This window comes from Phaseolus vulgaris, chromosome 6 (genome assembly GCF_000499845.2).
Source record: "Phaseolus vulgaris cultivar G19833 chromosome 6, P. vulgaris v2.0, whole genome shotgun sequence".
Lineage (NCBI taxonomy): Eukaryota > Viridiplantae > Streptophyta > Magnoliopsida > Fabales > Fabaceae > Phaseolus > Phaseolus vulgaris.
Genome location: NC_023754.2, coordinates 12,272,833 through 12,288,852, shown reverse-complemented (window position 1 = coordinate 12,288,852; position 16,020 = coordinate 12,272,833). Strand labels below are relative to the sequence as shown.

The window sequence follows — 16,020 nt, the reverse complement described above, 5'->3', positions numbered from 1 at the left end:
ACTATCACTAACAAATCTGTCCTAATAAATATAGAATGGAATCTGCACTTAATTACAGCATAATTCTCTTGATTATGCAAGAGGTTTAGTAGACATTGTGCACCCACAACAATTCATCCATCATTTCAACACAAAATAGAGTATAATAATGTGTTTATTATACACTGAATCAGAAAACCTGTAAGATAGAAACTCCCAAAAGGAAAAAAGAACTTCTCTGTATAACACTTGCAATGTACAAACAATTTACACATACAACACTGGCACTCAAAGGGTCCAAAACTTCCTACTATCAACACAATATTTTTCTGCCTACCCTCCCCCCAGAACCTGCAAACACATATATACACAGCTTCCTAACATAACAACCACAAAAACACTAACAAACTCTTCAGCTACTTGAATTAAATCAAATAGCTATATTTCACTCTCCCTTATTCTCCTTTCATGGACCTTAATAGGAGGTCCTGTCCTAACAGTTTGTACATGGTTTAAGCTCAAAGCACTCTTGTTTGGGCGGTGGGTAATGTAAAACCATTCATGACTTTGTCCTTCAATTTAATCAATACTTGTTCTATTTTTCCCCTTTCCTTTCAATATATAATTAGCATATCACAATGACTGACCTGAAGGACAACATGTCCCGAACTTTGGGAGCCTTTGGCATGTTCATAAATAAGGAATTTGCAAAGAATGTAATACGACGGCGGGCTTCTACATTTTGGGGAACATTTATGGCTGATTCCTTGACTGTTAAAAGCAAATGAAGCCTAATAACCTACAGAGAGAAAACAGAAACTTGTAAGCAACAACACATTCAAAAGGAAAAATGTAATAGATTCACTAAATTACAATTGTCAAGACTACCTTCTCCATCACTGCTCTCTTGTGTGTAAAAGAAGTGTCAACGTTGACAAACCTCTGCCCTCTCTTAAAATTATGCTCAGGTGTTTGCAAAAACCTGCAGAAGGAAGAACCAAATCAATATTGTAAAGCAGTACTTACTATCTCGTTTAAGAAAAAAAATCATAAACCTAAGTTCCAGTCACTGTTTCAAACATACAAATGGCCATCAACCATGACATCCTGTATGATAATTTCTACAATATCTTGCAGGACATTGACTATTTGGGATTCAAGTTGGCCGTCTTCAGATTGCTGCCAATGGGTTAAAAATAATATTTGTAAACCTGAATAAGTCTTACAAGAAGGAACTGAAGTATACTGAGAAAAAAAGGTAGCATGATTGGGAAAACGTACCAGTAGAGTTAAGAATTTCTCTAACTTCTCGCTGAGTGAAGGTAAGCCACTCATATTCAGTTCCTTGACAAATTTTTCATCACGTATACACCGTTCTACTTTATCACATATACTGCTCACAACCCTGTCTCATAGATGGAAGAAACCCAATACTCATGAGGATTCCATTAAGAAGAAAATTAAATGGGAGAACAGAGGCTATACAAATATTTCTCTCTTACAGCTTATCTTCTGCTTCTAACAGAAGGTGCAATATGATCTCCTTGAGAGTCTCATAGCATTCAACAACTGCTGAATACATATACCCATCACTCTTTATCTTTTTGAACAAATCATCATCAGTCTCCTTCTTATAATCTTTTGCCATGTCAACAGCAATAGTAATCTGTCACATTGAAAAAAAAATTAGAAAAGCAAAAGACACGTCCATTCAGTCATAATAAACCTCTGGCCATGGGAACCACTCATATGACACACCTTACTAGCAAGCAAGAATGGAGGCCACTGAATTACAGAAACATAACTTGCAGTGTATGGGACGAGAAGCAAATCTCTATCCCTGGACAATTAGAGTTAAAAATATAATCAGAAGCTTGAAATTCGGGACCAGGCATGCAATGCAAGAAGTATCAGGTCAGTAGTTCGGACCTGTTACTGATGAGGTCTTCCTCTCTCATAGAATTTATAAATTCATTCCAAACTTGAGAGAAGTATGCAATATTATTCCGTTCATAGGTCTCATCCTGGCACCAAAAATTCATTCACAAGACACCAGATACTTATTCAGCTTTCACGTAGTTATATAGTTTCATAGTACATAAATACCAAATTTTGAAACATGAACTCCAGTACCGATTCCTCCTGTTTAGTCTTTCTGTCTCTTCCTGACCAAAAGCGCTGACTGAAAGCTACTGGAACAGACTGAAATCTGGACCGGAGCATTCCAAGCGTCCTTATCTAAGAGATGCAAAATATTAGGAGAAAATTACCAAGAAAAAAAAACTATGTTGCATGGCTATGGGTACAAGCACTAGCTAAAATAAGATACAACACATAAATATGATAAAATTTAAAACTTAGGATACAAGTACATTATATATTAAAATATGATGATTATAAATTGTGTATATGTTATTGATTTATTTTTCTTAAATATATAATATGATATTTATATTGGTTTTCGATCACCATCTATTATTGAAAAAATTATTTATATAGAATCATTATAATCAAGTTAAGATAATGATCCTTTTGTTATCCAAAGAAAAAATGCAAGTCGTTTGAAGACAAGGCATTCATGCTTTGGTACAGAAGCAGCAGTATAACATATATCAGTATCTGACATGTCCACATCACCAAATTTAGGTATATGTGCATTCTCAGGTTTAGAAGGAATAATATTTTCTTCTATTTAAATTATGAGGTCATTAGACCTATATATACATGAGTTTGCTAGTTATTTTAGGAAATATGGACAACTAATTCTAGAGAAACAAATCCCTATGATTGTTTCTAAATACATAATCCTAATATTAATAGTAAGATACAGCTGTGATACAAAATAAAAATATAATAAGGATAAAATATAAAACTTCCTAAACAGTTTTGACACTCCCCCTCAAGCTGGTGAATAGATGTTCTCCATTCCCAGCTTGGATATAATTCTTTCAAAGTTACTGCAGTTCAGTCCTTTGGTGCGTATGTCTGCAAGTTGACTCTGAGTGGACACATATGGGGTGCAAATCAAGCCACTGTCTAACTTTTCCTTGATAAAATGTCTATCCACCTCGATATGTTTAGTTCTATCATGCTGTACTGGGTTGTGGGCTATGCTAATTGCAGATTTATTGTCACAATATAACCTCATAGGTTCATCCCACCTTATCTTCAAGTCTTCCAATATAATCTTCAGCCATAGAAGTTCACATATTCCTTGGGCCATTGCTCGAAATTCTGCTTCAGCACTTGATCTAGCTACTACACTTTGTTTTTTACTCTTCCAAGTCACTAGATTTCCACCAAGGAAGGTGCAGTATCCAGTAGTTGATCTCCTATCCACAACTGACTCTGCATAATCTGCATCCGTGTATGCTTCAAGACGAACACTTTTGTTTCGTTTGAACAAAATCCCTCTTCCTAGAGTCCCTTTTAAATATTGCACAATTCTAAGGGCAACTTGCAAATGTGCCTCCTTTGGTTGGTGCATAAATTGGCTGACTAGACTCACAGCAAAAGCAATGTCTGGCCTAGTGTGAGATAAGTAAATAAGCCTGCCCACGAGTCTTTGGTACATTTCCTTGTCCACGGCATTATCCTCCTCCGCACTTCCCAACTTTATATTTGGATCAACTGGAGTACTTGCTGGTTTGCAGGCTGTCTTTCCTGTTTCTCTAAGCAAGTCAGTAATATATTTTTGTTGAGATATGAAGATTCCTTTCTTGGAATGGGCCACTTCAATTCCCAAAAAATATTTAAGTCTCCCTAATGTCTTAATTTCAAATTCCGTGGCAAGACGTTGACTTAACGTTTGCTGCTCCTCTTTGTCATCTCCAGTTATTATAATATCATCTACATACACCAATAATATTGTTACTCCTCCTGAAACTGAATGTTTGATAAATAAAGTGTGATCTCCTTGGCTCTGTTTGTAGCCCAAACTTGTCAAAACTTTGGTGAATCTTCCAAACCATGCTCTTGGGGATTGTTTCAGCCCATATAGAGCCTTTTTTAGCTTACAAACGGTTCCAGCAGCAACCTGTCCATCATAGCCAGGGGGCAACTCCATGTATATTTCTTCTTCAAGGTCTCCATGTAGGAATGCATTCTTCACATCGAACTGCTGCATATCCCAATCATGATTTGCTGCTAATGACAATATTACTCTGACCGTGTTCATCTTAGCAACCGGAGCTAATGTCTCCAAGTAATCCACTCCATAGGTTTGAGTGAATCCTTTGGCTACTAACCATGCCTTGTAACGCTCAATAGTCCCATCAGCCTGATACTTTACAGTGTATACCCACTTACACCCTACTGGTTTTTTTCCAGTTGGTAAGGTGACAAGCTCCCAGGTCCTATTCTTGTTTAGTGCCTCCATTTCCACATCCATGGCTTGTTTCCATTTCCTGTCAGATAATGCTTTAGATACAGAGGAAGGTGTGGGTGTAGAGTTTAAGTTTGTGAGAAAGGTTTTATGGGTAGGAGAGAATTTTTCAAAGGATAGGAAATTTGATAGAGGGTAAAGTGGCTGTTGGGTGCAGGTTCTGGTTCCCTTTCTAAGGGCAATAGGAAGATCCAGGTTTTGATCCTCCTGTGCTTCTGAATTTTCCAAAATAAACTCATTAGAATTATTGGAATTTCTAGGATTAGAAACTGTTACCTCATGTAAAGATGGTAGGTTGGATTCTTGGACATGGATAGATTCTGGAATGACCTTTCCTCTTCTTGAATATACCAGATTTTTTCCGAATTTCCCACCACCATTAGGTGCAGATTCAACTGCTGATTCAGGTGCTTGTTCAGGAGCTGATTCAGGTCTTGCTGCTGGTTCAGGTGCTTGTTTTGTTCTTGTCTCAGTTTCAGGGACAGCAATGCTATTTGTCCCAATTTCAGGTCCAAATGCCATATTTGGAAGCATGAGAGGCTCATCTTCCTCTCTTACATTCTCCCCCTGAAGATGAGGCTGGAAGTAGCTCTCTTGTTCGTTGAATGTGACATCCCTTGACACAAAGAATCTCTTTGACGGGGGGTGAAAACACTTGTATCCTTTTTGTGTGGTTGAGTACCCTAAGAATACACATTTGACAGCCCTAGGGTCCAACTTTCCCCTTTCATTACTATGAACATGCACAAAGGACACACACCCAAATATTCTAGGTTGGAGTTTATTTGTAGGGTTTAGGTGTGGGTAGAAGGAGGATAGGACTTCCATGGGGCTTTTTGATGCTAAGATTTTAGAGGGTAACCTATTGATTAGGTAGGTGGCAGTAAGAAAGGCTTCCCCCCAAAATTTCTTAGGGACATGATTTTGAAAAAGTAGAGCTCTAGTTTGGTCTAATAAGTGCCCATTTTTTCTTTCTGCAATCCCATTCTGTTGGGGTGTGTTAACACATGAAGACTCATGAATTATCCCTTCCTTTTGGCAAAAGTTGTTTTTCATAACAACTATTGTGTATTTCAGGACAAGAACTCAAGGAGGACGATTGGACATGCTAGAGAATGGAATGGCCTATACTACATGGAGGATCCTAATCTCGGTATCAATAGTCACTCTCTCATATCTGAATCCACCATGACCAGTAAAGAGAAAGCTCAACTATATCATTGTCGGCTAGGACACCCTTCATTTCAAGTTGTAAAAGTACTCTTCCCTTCCTTGTTTCAGAATTTAAATGTGGAGAGTCTCCATTGTGAGGTGTGTGAGCTTGTCTTTGTCCTTCCCTTTTTGGAGGGCCTCCTTTTTGGCCCCATTCTCTGCTTGGGGGTTTTCCATGTAATTTCCAGCACTTTTCCCTTGTGTGGCGCGGCTTGTTGCAGTAGGTACACCAGACTTCCTCCTTTTTCTCTATATTGGAAAACCCGCTTTTCTTCTGGTTAGTTATCATGGCTGTTCCTCCTTCAGCTTTCATTGCTGAGCTTTCAGTAGTTGGGGTCTCCAACATCAGTCCTCTCCTGCTTTCTTCACTTCGAATAATGGCTACCACTTCATTAAGCCCTGGGACTTTCTCTTTTCCCAAGATTTGGATTCGAACCTGATCATATTCAGGATTCAGGCCTACCAAGAAATCATAGACTCTATCTTGTTCAATATACTCCTTAAGGATTGCTGAGTCTTCTGAACATTTTGCTTTTATAACTCGGTAGTGATCCAATTCCATCCATAGGGACTTGAGTTGATTGGCATATTCTGTAACAGATTTGTTTCCCTGCTTGGCAGCCTCAGTTTTCACTTTTACATCATATATTTGAGCAGCATCTTGGCCTTAGAATAGGTTTGTTCTACTGCCTCCCAAATTTCCTTTGCTGATTTAAGGAACATGCAGGTATCACTGATTTCTGGGACCATTGAATTCCACAGCCATGCCATGATCATGGAGTCTTCTTCATCCCATGATTTGAACTTGGCATCCTGTTCATCAGGGGCAATATCAGTCAGGTGACTGACCTTTCCTTTTCCTTTCAAGATGGTTCTAATGAGTTGAGACCATTTGAGATAATTTTTTTCATTTAATCTATAAGCAGAATGAACATTCTGCAATTCTCCAGCAGTTTGGGATCTGTCCCCAATAGGATTCACGATCTCAGTGATCTCAGCCATCACAGTGATGAACAGTAGCGGCGGTGAACAGTAACCGTGATGAACAGTGGCGTGGTGAACAGTAACCGCGGTGAACAGTAGCCGCGGTGAAGGCTACACAGCAATGAAGGCTGCGATTAGGCCAAGGTTGTGCAGCAATGAAGGCTGCAGCAAGGCTCAATGTTGTGCAGCAATGATGGCTGCAACTTAGGGTTTTCAGGCACGGTCAGAGACTCCTAAAGATCAGGAGCTCTGATACCATCTCAAGTTTAGAAGGAATAATATTTTCTTCTATTTAAATTATGAGGTCATTAGACCTATATATACATGAGTTTGCTAGTTATTTTAGGAAATATGGACAACTAATTCTAGAGAAACAAATCCCTATGATTGTGGGATTGTTTCTAAATACATAATCCTAATATTAATAGTAAGATACAGCTGTGGTACAAAATAAAAATATAATAAGGATAAAATATAAAACTTCCTAAACAGTTTTGACATGCATCATAATCAGAAATGTATTATATCACTAATATACCAAGCAAATGTTCAATTAAAGAAAAAGAAACCATGAACAAATGTATTTTATAAGACAGCTTAGTATCAAATAATGCAATTATTTTCTTGTGGGATTAAGAAGAACTCAAATAAGAAGGGGGGATTACAAAAGTCAGATATAAAATGTTGCAATAAACATGCCACTAACCTCTCCCAAATGGCTGAAGGCTCCAACAATGCCACCAAACAGAGTGGCATAAGTAGCATACCATATTTGAGTATCCATAAAATAAACCTATATATTAATGAAACATATAACAATGGAATGAATTAATGTACAAATGTGAAGGCAGAATAATGGAATAAAATGAAGTTCGTTAGTCCAAAATTCCTTTCCTACTATACTTACCAGGATAACTGGAGCCCATATTGCAATGACGATGCATATATTGTGAGTCTCTGTAGCAGTAATGTGAGTTGAAGCCAGTTATGCTGACTGAATAAGTAGCAAAGACAGGTAGATGTGAAAAGGGCATAAAATATTTACCATTTTCTGGAAAGAACTCATGCCACTGGTAGTTATCAATGGACATCCCCATGATTAATTTTGTGGGTCCAATAAGGGGCAATATCTGTGGAAAGATAAATTTAGTACCAAAGATAAACAAATTTAATGAATTACAGTTTAAAATATTTGTTGACTTTCGTACAATCTTGGCATGTATATAAAGAGGAAAAAAGAAAATATATGAAACACGATTGCAAGAATTTGGTAGTTCATTTACTGGGAATTGATTTCATTATCTTTTTAAAGTTTTCACAAATTTATGATTGAAGAGAAAATGAGAAAATGAGAAAAAGAGAAAAAGGAGAGGCCTGAGATGTTGTATCATTAATGTAATGAGAAAGCTTCCTGATTAAGATAATTACATGATTTGGAAATTATTTAAGTCTAAAAGAGTAGAGGAAGAATAGAAGATTTAGAGGAGAGAATAAGAGGAAAGAGAGAACTTTATTATTCAATACTAACTGAACGTACATTTAGAACAGGGAAGACTGGGTATTAATAGTACCCAGTTCAGTAGTCAATACATATAAAACAGTTTAGACTGTTATAACTAGCATCCCCCCTTAAATTAATAGTTTAGGATACACCATTAATTTATGTGACAAAGTAGAAAACGGGCCAGCACTTAATGGTTTGGTGAAAATATCGACGATCTGTAGCGTAGCAGGAACATGAAGAAGCTGCAGTTGCTTTTGTTGGATAGCATCTCTAACAAAATGAAGGTCTAATTCAAAGTGTTTGGTCTTGGAGTGCATGATTGGATTGGATGCAAGAAGAATAGCGCCAAGATTATCAGATCGAGTGGTGGGAAGAGTAGGAGGAAGATGAAGTTCGGTGAGCAGATTTTGTATCCACTTGAGTTCAGCAAGAGTGGCAACAATACTGCGATATTCAGCTTCAGTAGAGCTGCGAGAAACAACCTTTTGTTTCTTTGAAAGCCAAGCAATAAGATTTGATCCCAGGTAGACAACAAGGCCTGAGGTTGATTTCTTGTTATCAGGATCAAAGCCCCAATCAGCATCAGCAAAGGCATTAAGTGTGAGTTGAGATGGGCGCCGAAGATGAAGACCATGAGTGGTAATGCCAGCTAGGTAGCGGAGAATGCGCTTAACAGCATTCCACTGGTGATATTGGGGGTTGTGCATGAACTGACACGCTCTATTGACACTATAGGCAAGTTCTGGACGAGTAATGAGGATATATTAAAGTGATCCAACCACGGATCGATAGAGAGAAGGATCATCTATAGCAGTGGTAGTGTCTTTTGTTAGACGAGAGGTGGAGAGCATTCGTGTGGGTTGAGGCTTGGAGGAGAGCATGCTGGTTTTGTGAAGGAGATCCTGAATGTATTTGGTTTGAGAGAGATGTAAGCTGTTAGATATTATTAGATATTATTAGATATTATTAGATATTATTAGATATTATTAGATATTATTAGATATAATTAGATATTATTTGATATTATGAGATATTATAGATATTGTTAGATATCTCATATTTATGTAATGGGCTTAGCCCATATGTTTCTTTTCCTATATAAACATAACCCTATGTGTTCAATATACACAAAGGATTTACCCTATTCTTTCTTTTCCTTTAATATGGTATCTAGAGCATAAGGTTAGGGTTTAGGGTTCAATTTCTATTGGTGAACCCACTATTCACTGGAATTTTCCAGCCACCGCCCCACGGTCTCGCCGGAGCCGTCGCCGGAATCTCATTGGAGCCTCCGTTGGAGACGCTGCCGGAGCCTTCATCTTTGTTGTTGCCGCCAATTAACCGGTGACTGGATTTGTCCTTATCTTCTATGGCTTCTTCTGCTTCCGCTGCCACTAAGGCGTCTTCCGCTGCCGCTACCACTGTGGCTTCTTCTGTAGTCATTATGCCGGATTCATCTATTTATACTAATTACGTCAATGTTCATCTTTCCATTGACAAATTGGATGGAACCAATTATGACACTTGGGCATCAGATATTAAATTATGGCTTAAGTGTCAAGGTTATGTTCATCATCTTACTCATTCTACTGTTGCTGAAAATGAGGTTTTACGTTGGTTGAAAATTGATGCTCAATTATGCATTGTTATCAAATCGACCATTCATTCATCTTTAAAACAAATTTTTCGTACCTATGAGACATGTTCAGAAGTTTGGGAACAAGCAAAATTATTATACACCAATGATACTCAACGTCTTTATGGTGTGTGTCAAAATCTTCTCACAATTGTTGCTCCCAAACGTCTTGATGGTACAATGGCAGAGTATCTAGGTAAACTTCATGCTCTTCTTCATGATTTTAATGAGTTATTACCTCCTGCCTCTACTCCTTCTCAAGAACTAGAACAAAGATCCAAGTTCTTCATGTTATTGGGTTTACATGGCCTTCCTGATGATTATTCTCACGTTCGTGATCAAATTTTGGGATCTCCTATTGTGCCCAATTTTACTTCCACTTGTTCTACCCTTTTGAGCGTGCCAGGTAAACACACCACTGATATAACGTCTCATGTTGATGACTCTTCTGCTTTAGTCTCTCAGCATAATGATCGTACTCGCCCTCACAAGCCGGGCAAAGGGCGTCACAAGTGTGACCATTGTGGCAAACTTGGCCACAAAATTGACAAATGTTATGCCTTACATGGTCGTCCTCCTAGATCTGTGGCGATTGCTCAAATTGCCCCTGTGCAACCTTCTACCATGGACCATACTTCAATTGATACCCCAAGCCAGCCTGCTATTTTCAATGAATTTCTTAAATGGTATGAGGATCATCAGAACCCTAGTTCCACGGCTTCTGTTGCACATTCAGGTACATCTTTTGTTGGCCTCACTCACTCCACTTCCCATGGCCCTTGGGTTCTAGATTTAGGTGTCACTGATCACATTACTGGTAATAAATCCTGTTTCTCTTCCCTATCTACTACGGGTTATTTACCTTCGGTTACCATGGCCAATGGATATAGGGTACCATCACATGGTGTTGGTACTATTAATCTTTTTTCTTCTTTATCTATTGATAATGTTTTGTATGTCCCTAGGTCTCCATTTAACTTATTATCCATTAGTCGTCTCACCCGTTCCCTTGATTGTGTTATTTCTTTTACCAAAGATTCTGTTACTTTACAGGACCGGAGTTCGGGACAGATGATTGGCACCGGATGTGAGTCTCATGGACTTTATCAACTACAGATCTCTGCACATGTTGGCGCAATTATGGATTCTCCATCTCTCATTCATGCTCGGTTGGGTCATCCTAGTCTTGCCAAGATGCAGCAACTTGTTCCAAGTTTGTCTAATGTGTCTACTTTATCGTGTGAGTCGTGTCAGTTAGGGAAGCACATTCGTAGTTCTTTTCCTAGTAGTGTCTCACAACGTGCTTCATCTCCTTTTGCCTTAGTTCACTCTGACATTTAGGGACCAAGTCGTATTAAGTCTAATTTAGGATTTCAGTATTTTGTTACTTTTATTGATGATTATTCAAGATGTACTTGGGTATTTTTAATGAAAAACCGTTCTGAGTTGTTTTCTATATTTCAAATATTTTACAATAAAATTAAAAATCAATTTGGAATTTCCATCCGAATTTTGCGCAGTGATAATCGACGTGAGTATCTTTCCATCCGTTCTGAGTTGTTTTCTATATTTCAAATATTTTACAATGAAATTAAAAATCAATTTGGAATTTCCATCCGAATTTTGCGCAGTGATAATGGACGTGAGTATCTTTCTCATTCTTTTAAAAATTTTATGGCTTCTCATGGTATTCTTCATCAAACATCACGTACTTATACACCTCAACAAAATGGGGTAGTTGAGCACAAGAATAGACATCTTGTTGAAACAACTCGTACTATTTTAATCCATGGTGATGTTCCTCAGCGTTTTTGGGGTAATGTTGTTCTTAGTGCATGTTATCTCATTAATCGCATGCCATCTTCAGTTTTAGATAACAAAATTCCTCATTCTATTTTATTTCCACATGACCCTCTCCACTCTTTACCTCCCAAAGTTTTTGGGTCCACATGTTTTGTTTATAATTTTAGTCCTGGTCTTGATAAATTATCTCCTAAGTCACACAAATGTGTCTTTTTAGGGTTCACTAGATCACAAAAAGGATATAAATGTTTCTCACTGTCCTTAAACCGTTATTTTATTTCAGCAGATGTCACCTTCAGTGAATCTTCCCTTTACTTTAAGTCTTGTCCTTCTCCTTCAATTTCTTCATCTAATCACGTTAATATTCCTCTTGTTGTGCCTAGTAAACCTAACGATTCACCACTGCCACCAACTCTTCAGGTGTATAGTCGTCGTCAAACGTCTCATCGTCCATCAGCAGACTCTGTTCCGGTGCCAACACCTCATCCCCCTCCGGCTCCTACAGTTGAATCTCCGACTGTTGAACCTGATCTTCCTATTGCTATTCGTAAAGGTATACGTTCTACTCGTAATCCCTCTCCACATTGTACTCCTTTGAGTTACCATAGACTATCTCAACCCTTTTATACCTTCCTTTCGTCTATTTCTTCTATATCCATTCCAAAATTTGTAGGTGATGCCTTAGCTCATCCTGGTTGGCGTTAGGCCATGCTTGATGAAATGAATGCGCTTCAGAATAATGGAACTTGGGAACTTGTACCTTTACCATCTAGGAAATCTGTTGTTGGTTGCAGGTGGATTTTTGTTATCAAAGTTGGTCCAGATGGTCCTACTGATCGTCTCAAAGCTCGTCTTGTGGTAAGGGTTATACCCAAACTTTTGGTTTAGACTATGGTGATACTTTTTCTCCAGTAGCAAAGATGGCCTCTGTTCGCTTATTCATAGCTATGGCTGCTCTTCAACAATGGCCTCTTTATCAACTAGATGTCAAAAATGCTTTTCTTAATGGGGATTTGCAGGAAGAAATTTATATGGAGCAACCTCTCGGTTTTGTTGCTCACGGGAAGTCTTCTAGATTGGTATGTCGTCTTCACAAATCCTTATATGGCCTCAAGCAATCTCCTAGGGCTTGGTTTGGAAAATTTAGCAATGTTGTTCAACAATTTGGTATGACTCGCAGTGAAGGAGATCATTCAGTTTTTTATCGTCACTCGAGTGCTGGGTGTATCTATCTTGTAGTATAAGTTGATGACATTGTTCTTAGAGGCAGTGATCACCATGGCATCTCACAAGTAAAACAACACCTTTGTCAACACTTTCAGACCAAAGATCTTGGCAAACTCAAATATTTCTTGGGGATTGAGGTAGCACAATCCAATACTGGTATTGTTATCTCTCAAAGAAAATACGCAATAGATATTTTGGAGGAAATTGGGTTGATGAATTCGAAATCTGTTGATACTCCCATGGATCCCAATGTCAAGCTTCAACCCAATCAGGGGGAGCCTCTTTCAAATCCTGAGAAGTACAGGAGATTAGTTGGAAAATTAAACTATCTCACTGTTACTCGTCCTGATATTTCCTTTGCAGTCAGTGTGGTGAGTCAATTTCTTAATTCTCCATGTGAAGATCATTGGAACGCAATCATTCGTATAGTGAAGTACATCAAAGGCTCGCCTGGAAAAGGTTTGTTATACGGTCATAATAACCATACTAAAGTCGTTTGTTATTCAGATGCTGATTGGGCAAGATCTCCATCTGACAGAAGATCAACTTCTGGTTATTGTGTCTCCATTGGTGATAACTTGATCTCTTGGAAGAGCAAGAAACAAAGTGTTGTGGTGAGATCTAGTGCAGAAGCAGAATATAGAGCTATGGCATCGGCTACTTGTGAGCTTATTTGGCTTAAACAGTTACTTAAGGAATTGCAATTTGGAGAGGTTACTCAAATGACACTCATATGTGATAATCAGGCTGCTCTTCATATTAGCTCAAATCCAGTTTTTCATGAAAGGACAAAACATATTGAGATTGATTGTCATTTCATTCGAGAAAAGATTATATCGGGAGATATCAAGACTGAGTTTGTTAATTCAAATAATCAATTAGCAAATACTTTTACTAAACCCTTACGAGGGCCTAGAACTGATTACATTTGTAACAAGCTGGGTACATATAATCTATATGCACCAGCTTGAGGGGAAGTGTTAGATATTATTAGATATAATTAGATAGTATTTGATATTATGAGATATTATGAGATATTATAGATATCTCATATTTATGTAATGGGCTTAGCCCATATGTTTCTTTTCCTATATAAACATAACCCTATGTGTTCAATATACACAAGGGATTTACCCTACTCTTTCTTTTCCTTTAATACTTACGTTCAACATAACCATTTTGTTCATGAGTGTGAGGGCAAGTTAGACGATGAGTTATGCCATTGGGTGAAAGGAAAGATTTAAAACGGAGAAACTCTTTTGCATTGTCAGTTTGAATGCTTAAAAGTTGAAAACCAGTTTGTTTTTCAACATATAATTTGAAGGATTTGAAAACAGTGAGTGGTTATGATTTAGTGTCAATTAAATAGAACCAAACATATCTAGTGTAAGCATCCACAAAAGAGATATAGTAAGTAGCACCATTAGTTGCAGGGGTAGCAGACGGCCCCCAAATGTCAATGAAAACAAGTTGTAAAGGTTTAGAGTATATAGTTTGAGAAGCAGTAAAAGGGAGTTGATGGGACTTGCGAACAACACAAGATTCACAGAATTCGCGTTTAGCAGTAAAAGGTATATTACAAATCTTCATAATTTGATGAATCACTCTTGGTTGGGCATGACCACCAAACCGGGAGTGCCACAAATGATATGTAGAAGAGCCAATGCTAATAGCAGTAGTGTACGCAGAATAAGGTGCAGTTTGAACAAGATTTGGAAACATATAAAGACTATCTTTAAGCTTGCCTTGAAGTAGAATTTCATTGGTTCCCTGACGTTTAACAAGACAAACATCAGCAAGGAACTCAAAAAATACGTGATTATCACGTGCAAACCTAGAAACACTCAACAGATTTTTAGATATAGTAGAAACATGCAGAAGATGTTGTAAAGAAAAAGTATTATGGGTAGTAAGATCAGTAAAAGTGGCAGAGCCAAAGATGCAATAGGGAGCTGTGAGATGATGGGAGGCACCACTATGAGGATCGAAAGTTCATCATCACTAAGAGATGTAGAAAATGAGCAGTGTTAGCAGTAACTTGAGAGGGATTGGAAAAATCAAACCTATGCCAACAATGAAGGGCAATGTGCCCATATTTGCCACAAAGTTGACATTGCACCAGAGACGAAGACAAGTTAGATGGCATCTTGGTGAAGTTCTTGGATGCTGGAAAGTGTGGTTTAGAATAAAACCGTTGTTTAACAGGACCAGAAGGGCGGAAGGAAGGGTGATGATTGGTAGAACTGGAGTTGTAAGGAGAGAAAGAAGATGGAACATTGGCCTGCAGAATGTGATCAACAGACTGTTTTGCCTTTTCAATACGACTTTCTTGAGCAAGAAGCAGAGCTTCAATATCTGCTACCATATACGGGTCAAGATGGGATGTGACAGAGGTGATGAATGAATCATATTCATCGGAAAACCCATCAAGAATAGCTTCAATGTGATCTTCTGTAGAGATGGGACAACCCACAGTAGCCAAGTGGTCTACAGTTTTCTTGATGTCAAGAAGATAGGCAGAGATGGATCGATCCTTCTTGGGTGTACGCAGTTGTTGTTTGTGCTTCTTTATTTGAGCACGAGTTTGAGACCCATAATTGTCTGGAGTTTGTGCCAGACTTGATTTGAGGTGTCCATGCCAACCATCTGAGTTAGGATACCTGCGGTCATAGACACCAATAACCAGGCCAAGATTGCCTGATCCTGACGATCATACTGGATATATTTGGAATTAACAGTGGGAGAAGAGGTAGCACAATCCAATACTGGTATTGTTATCTCTCAAAGAAAATATGCATTGGATATTTTGGAGGAGATTGGGTTGATGAATTCAAAATTTGGTGATACTCCCATGGATCCCAATGTCAAACTTCTACGCAATCAGGGGAGCCTCTTTCAGATCCGGAGAAATTCAGAAGATTAGTTGGAAAATTGAACTATCTCACGGTTACTTGAGTCAATTTCTTAATTTTCCATGTGAAGACCATTGGAATGCAGTCATTCGTATACTGAAGTACATTAAAGACTCTCCTGGAAAATGTTTGTTATATGGTCACAATAACCATACTAAAGTCGTTTGCTATTCCAATGCTGATTGCGCAGGATTTCCATCTGATAGAAGATCAACTTCCGGTTATTGTGTCTCCATTGGTGATAACTTGATCTCTTGGAAGAGCAAGACACAAAGTGTTGTGGTGAGATCTAGTGCAGTAGCAGAATATAGAGCTATGACCTCGGTTACTTGAGAGCTTATAAGGAATTGCAATTTGGAGAGGTCACTCAAATGACACT

At 38.2% G+C, this 16,020-nt stretch overlaps 2 protein-coding genes across 5 annotated transcripts in view; one reads left to right on the top strand and one right to left on the bottom strand.

The window, feature by feature from the left end:
* LOC137831123 (callose synthase 7-like) overlaps positions 1-16,020 on the bottom strand; it is a 43,436-nt gene that overhangs the window by 16,226 nt on the left and 11,190 nt on the right. For all 4 annotated transcript variants that reach the window (XR_011084342.1, XM_068638665.1, XM_068638667.1 and 1 more), the window contains 11 exons: positions 7,605-7,689; positions 7,467-7,516; positions 7,266-7,352; positions 2,113-2,217; positions 1,909-2,003; positions 1,738-1,819; positions 1,482-1,645; positions 1,261-1,384; positions 1,064-1,158; positions 868-961; positions 627-778 (listed from right to left, as the gene is read on the bottom strand). Coding sequence is in view for 3 of the 4 variants with exons in the window: in XM_068638665.1 (XP_068494766.1) it covers positions 627-778; positions 868-961; positions 1,064-1,158; positions 1,261-1,384; positions 1,482-1,645; positions 1,738-1,819; positions 1,909-2,003; positions 2,113-2,217; positions 7,266-7,352; positions 7,467-7,516; positions 7,605-7,689 (1,133 nt within the window). In the remaining variant the exon portion in view is untranslated. The remainder of the gene's footprint in view (positions 1-626; positions 779-867; positions 962-1,063; positions 1,159-1,260; positions 1,385-1,481; positions 1,646-1,737; positions 1,820-1,908; positions 2,004-2,112; positions 2,218-7,265; positions 7,353-7,466; positions 7,517-7,604; positions 7,690-16,020) is intronic.
* Positions 12,849-13,700, top strand: LOC137832948 (secreted RxLR effector protein 161-like). The gene has a single exon (XM_068641354.1). The coding sequence runs from the start codon at positions 12,942-12,944 to the stop codon at positions 13,698-13,700; it is 759 nt and encodes a 252-aa protein (XP_068497455.1). The 5' UTR covers positions 12,849-12,941.

What these genes read in the sequence shown, in the direction of transcription:
- LOC137832948 (XM_068641354.1), top strand. Translation starts at nt 12,942, where the DNA reads ATGAATTCGAAATCTGTTGATACTCCCATGGATCCCAATGTCAAGCTT.